The sequence below is a fragment of the Rutidosis leptorrhynchoides genome, chromosome 7 (genome assembly GCF_046630445.1).
Source record: "Rutidosis leptorrhynchoides isolate AG116_Rl617_1_P2 chromosome 7, CSIRO_AGI_Rlap_v1, whole genome shotgun sequence".
Classification (NCBI taxonomy): domain Eukaryota; kingdom Viridiplantae; phylum Streptophyta; class Magnoliopsida; order Asterales; family Asteraceae; genus Rutidosis; species Rutidosis leptorrhynchoides.
In genome coordinates, this window is record NC_092339.1 from 365874474 (window position 1) to 365878127 (window position 3654).

The window sequence follows — 3654 nt, forward strand, 5'->3', positions numbered from 1 at the left end:
GGTGAACCTTAAAGACCCCTTTTGAGTTTTGACTTGCCACCAAAGTCAAAATCCCACTTGTATACTTGACACACACTTTGCAGTTAAATTATTTTCAATATAAACCTACTTGCTTAGATATTTCTCAAAACACAAAAGTTTCTATAATTATAAAAAGGTCAGCACCTTTTCTTCACATTTTATCTTTATCATCTTTTCTTTCTCTTTTTCTTTCAAGAAATTTTTAAAAAATGGAAAATTGGGGTTTACAAGATGTGATTAGACCTACACAATATGATCATCATGAAGTTCATCCCCATCATCATCTTCTACAACAACATCATGATCATGATGATGGGTTTGGATCCATTGATATTAAGAAGGAATATGATCAAGCTTATCTCTTTTGTTTCCCTCATCTTTTTGATCATGATCTTGCAACTACAAACACTATGGAAAAACAAGTTCTTGGAGTTGATGATTTAGACCAACTTTACAACCCTTTTTATTCGGTTTGTGATCTTCAAACCAATCATCATATTGATTCTGATCAAGAAGTTCAACAAGATATCAAGAATTCAATCGGGTCTACCTCAAACATCCCTCAACTTGCACCAAAGCTCAAAAAAAGGTGTGCTTTTGTGACTAGTTTTGTTTTTTCTTGAAAATCCCACAAACCATACATGTGAATTGTGATAACAAAACTATAATTTATTAAAATACATGTTTAGTAGTAATGAAATACTAGCTTAGTACTAAGTAAATATTATTCATACTTATGATCAAGTTAGTTATATTTTTTTTGAATAAATCTTAAAATCTCGATCTTTTGAGACTTTTTCTTGATCAACATTTAATAGCTATTATTATCATCTAGTTTGTAATTGTGATGTGATGTTTAGTTTATTATGATGATTTTAGTGACACATTTTTAACTGGGTCTATATATGATTGATGATCGAGCAGGAAGAATCAACAAAAGAGGGTGGTGGTTGAAGTAACATCTGATGGTTTGCCATCCGATCCATGGGCATGGCGTAAATATGGTCAAAAGCCCATCAAAGGCTCCATCTATCCAAGGTACATAATATCGCTAACGAGAACAAATTAAGCCCACAACCATGTTCTTCAAACATATTTTTATTTACAAATATCATATATTTCTGGGTCTAGCTTTTTATAGCCCCTCATATGACTATTTGTGGCTAAAAAAGTCTAATAATATAGCTTAGATGGGAACATTTTGTGGGTAAAAATTCTAATACCATATTTTAGATAGCTTAAGTTGTGTTTAATTAATTGAGATGATGCAACACTGAATATTGAACTATATATTTAGTACGTATTTAACGTGTTTGTTTGCACTCGTTAAATGAAATATGATGTTGTACCATATAAAAATGTGTATTAAATCAATCAGAGTAGAAATATTCTCTTAACCTTCAATGTCATTTTCCTTTGATAATCTCTTTGAATTAGATCCATAACACTTATCATATACTGTAATTATTCTTTTTATTAATTCATATATAATATATAAGATTATTACATCATTCATATAATTGTATATCATATATAAGATTAATAATTTTACATCATTCATAGTGTTTTCAATGATTATATAATAATAAGTTATTATCATCTATATACTTATATAAAAAAGAGTGTGTTAAAGCATAGTTGTCAACATGAGAGTAATTATAGGAAATGAGGACAAGTGGATTTTACACATGTCAATCCTCAAATTGTCTAATTACAATTAATCTATAATTAACAAATAAATAAATAAAAAAACATTAACTGAAAAGAGGTTTAATAAAATAAATCGAATAAAAAAAATAAACACAAATATTGAATATATAGATTACAAATTGAACGTGTATATCGAAGAGTTTGCCAAACGAAAACTTATCTCACTTTTACTATAACTATGTAAACATCAACGATCTATCTTAGTCTAAATATGCTTTAAGTTGTGATCAATATAGTTTTGTTATTAATATGTAGTTATCGAAAACAGCAAATCCATCTATAACGGTTTTTTGAGCAGCCGTGCATCGCACGGGCTCATAATCTAGTTAACAATATATATAACAGCCGGCACGAATGAACAGTACCCGCTACAGTGCCCGCTACAATAACTTTTTTTTTTTTAACAAACTTCGTTTAGTAGGTTCAAATTTTCTGGCAGTGGGCCAACGGCCACTTCCTAGTTCAGAATAAGGTTTAATTAGATCTTTTGAATCATTAGATTTTAATCATTTAACGTTTAATCATTTTGTTTAATAAAACCTAATTATCTTTTGTTAAATAAGTATTCAATTTAATTATATCTACTCAAGTAGTTAATTATTTAATTTTGTTGAAAATGATGAAATTCATTATAGTGACCTTTATCTCCTGTTAATCTTTCTCACACTTATTTTTTCCTGACATTAATGTGTTGATTAAAATTAAATGCTAACTATTTCACTTTTTAAATTTTACAGAAGCTATTATAGATGTAGTAGTTCAAAAGGTTGTATGGCAAGGAGGCAAGTAGAACAAAGTTGTACCGATTCAAGCATCTACATTTTAACCTACACAGCGGATCACAACCATGCACAACCAACTCGTAAGAACTCTTTAGCCGGAATCAACCGTAACCGATTCAAGGCTACTCCAAAGAGTCCAACGAATGGTGACATTGGTAAAAGCGTCACTAAATCAGAAGATAACATGCCTTTTCAGTCACCAACAGCTCATTCAACTTCATCTATTGATGATGATGTTTTTCAACAATCAAGCATGAAACAAGAGACAGTGTTTTACAATAACTACGATCATGATCAGGGGCGCATGATGATGGATGGAATCAACAATGACGAATGTGTGTTTTTTAACGACGATTTTTTTGATGGTTTGGAGGATTTAGGAGGATATAAAATGGATTCATCATGTTACAATTCCTAAAATAATCACATGTAAATTTTTCTTTTCTTTCTTATTTTGTAAATTCGTATAGAAGATGAGTTATAATGCATGCATGTTAGAATAAAGTTTTCTTTTTGTGTTTTATAGTTTTAACTTTTGCATATGAAGATAATGTAAACCAAATGTAAATGTTTTAGAATGAAACTACGACAAAAAAAATGAACAAGTGTAATACTTTTATCAAGTTTCATTTAGTGAAATTAATATGAAGTGTTTAATGCACTGTTGTAAAAAACGGAAAAAACGGGGGTGTAGACGGATTTTGGAGTGCCCCGTCCCGTTTATACATAAAACGTTTGAAAAAACGGAAATCGGCCAAAAAACGGTCAAAAGACGGTCAAACACGGTCCGAGACGGGGAAAAACGGGTTTTTCTGATTTTTTTCTAAGTTTTTTTTTTTTTTTTTTTTTTTTTAATATTAAACGTGGTGCTATTACTTAGGGTTTCTTTTTTTATGTTTGAAATGTTGAAGTATTTAAACATGTGTGAAATGCTTATGTTTGGAATAATGTAATGTACAATATATATATAATATATAACATTTTTATTTAAAAGTCAACGTTAGTCAACATCCGTCTAGACCTCCGTCTCGACCCCGTCTCGACCCCGTCTCGACTCTTTTAGGACCCGACCGTCTCGACCCCGTCTCACGTCTTTTGCAACCTTGGTTTAATGTCAAAGTGTGTTACTCATTTATCATGC

General features: G+C 30.5%; 1 protein-coding gene across 1 annotated transcript; it reads left to right on the top strand.

Moving 5' to 3' along the window:
• Nucleotides 1–230: 230 nt before the first annotated feature.
• Nucleotides 231–2980, top strand: LOC139856810 (probable WRKY transcription factor 29). The gene is made up of 3 exons (XM_071845516.1): nucleotides 231–610; nucleotides 946–1059; nucleotides 2469–2980. Exons 1-3 carry the CDS (start codon nucleotides 231–233, stop codon nucleotides 2929–2931), a joined length of 957 nt encoding a protein of 318 aa, XP_071701617.1. The 3' UTR covers nucleotides 2932–2980.
• The last annotated feature ends 674 nt before the right edge of the window (nucleotides 2981–3654 follow it).

What these genes read in the sequence shown, in the direction of transcription:
- LOC139856810 (XM_071845516.1), top strand. Translation starts at nt 231, where the DNA reads ATGGAAAATTGGGGTTTACAAGATGTGATTAGACCTACACAATATGAT. An exon ending in GCACCAAAGCTCAAAAAAAG is followed by an intron (nt 611 to 945) that starts GTGTGCTTTTGT and finishes ATGATCGAGCAG; the next exon opens with GAAGAATCAACAAAAGAGGG. An exon ending in AAAGGCTCCATCTATCCAAG is followed by an intron (nt 1,060 to 2,468) that starts GTACATAATATC and finishes TAAATTTTACAG; the next exon opens with AAGCTATTATAGATGTAGTA.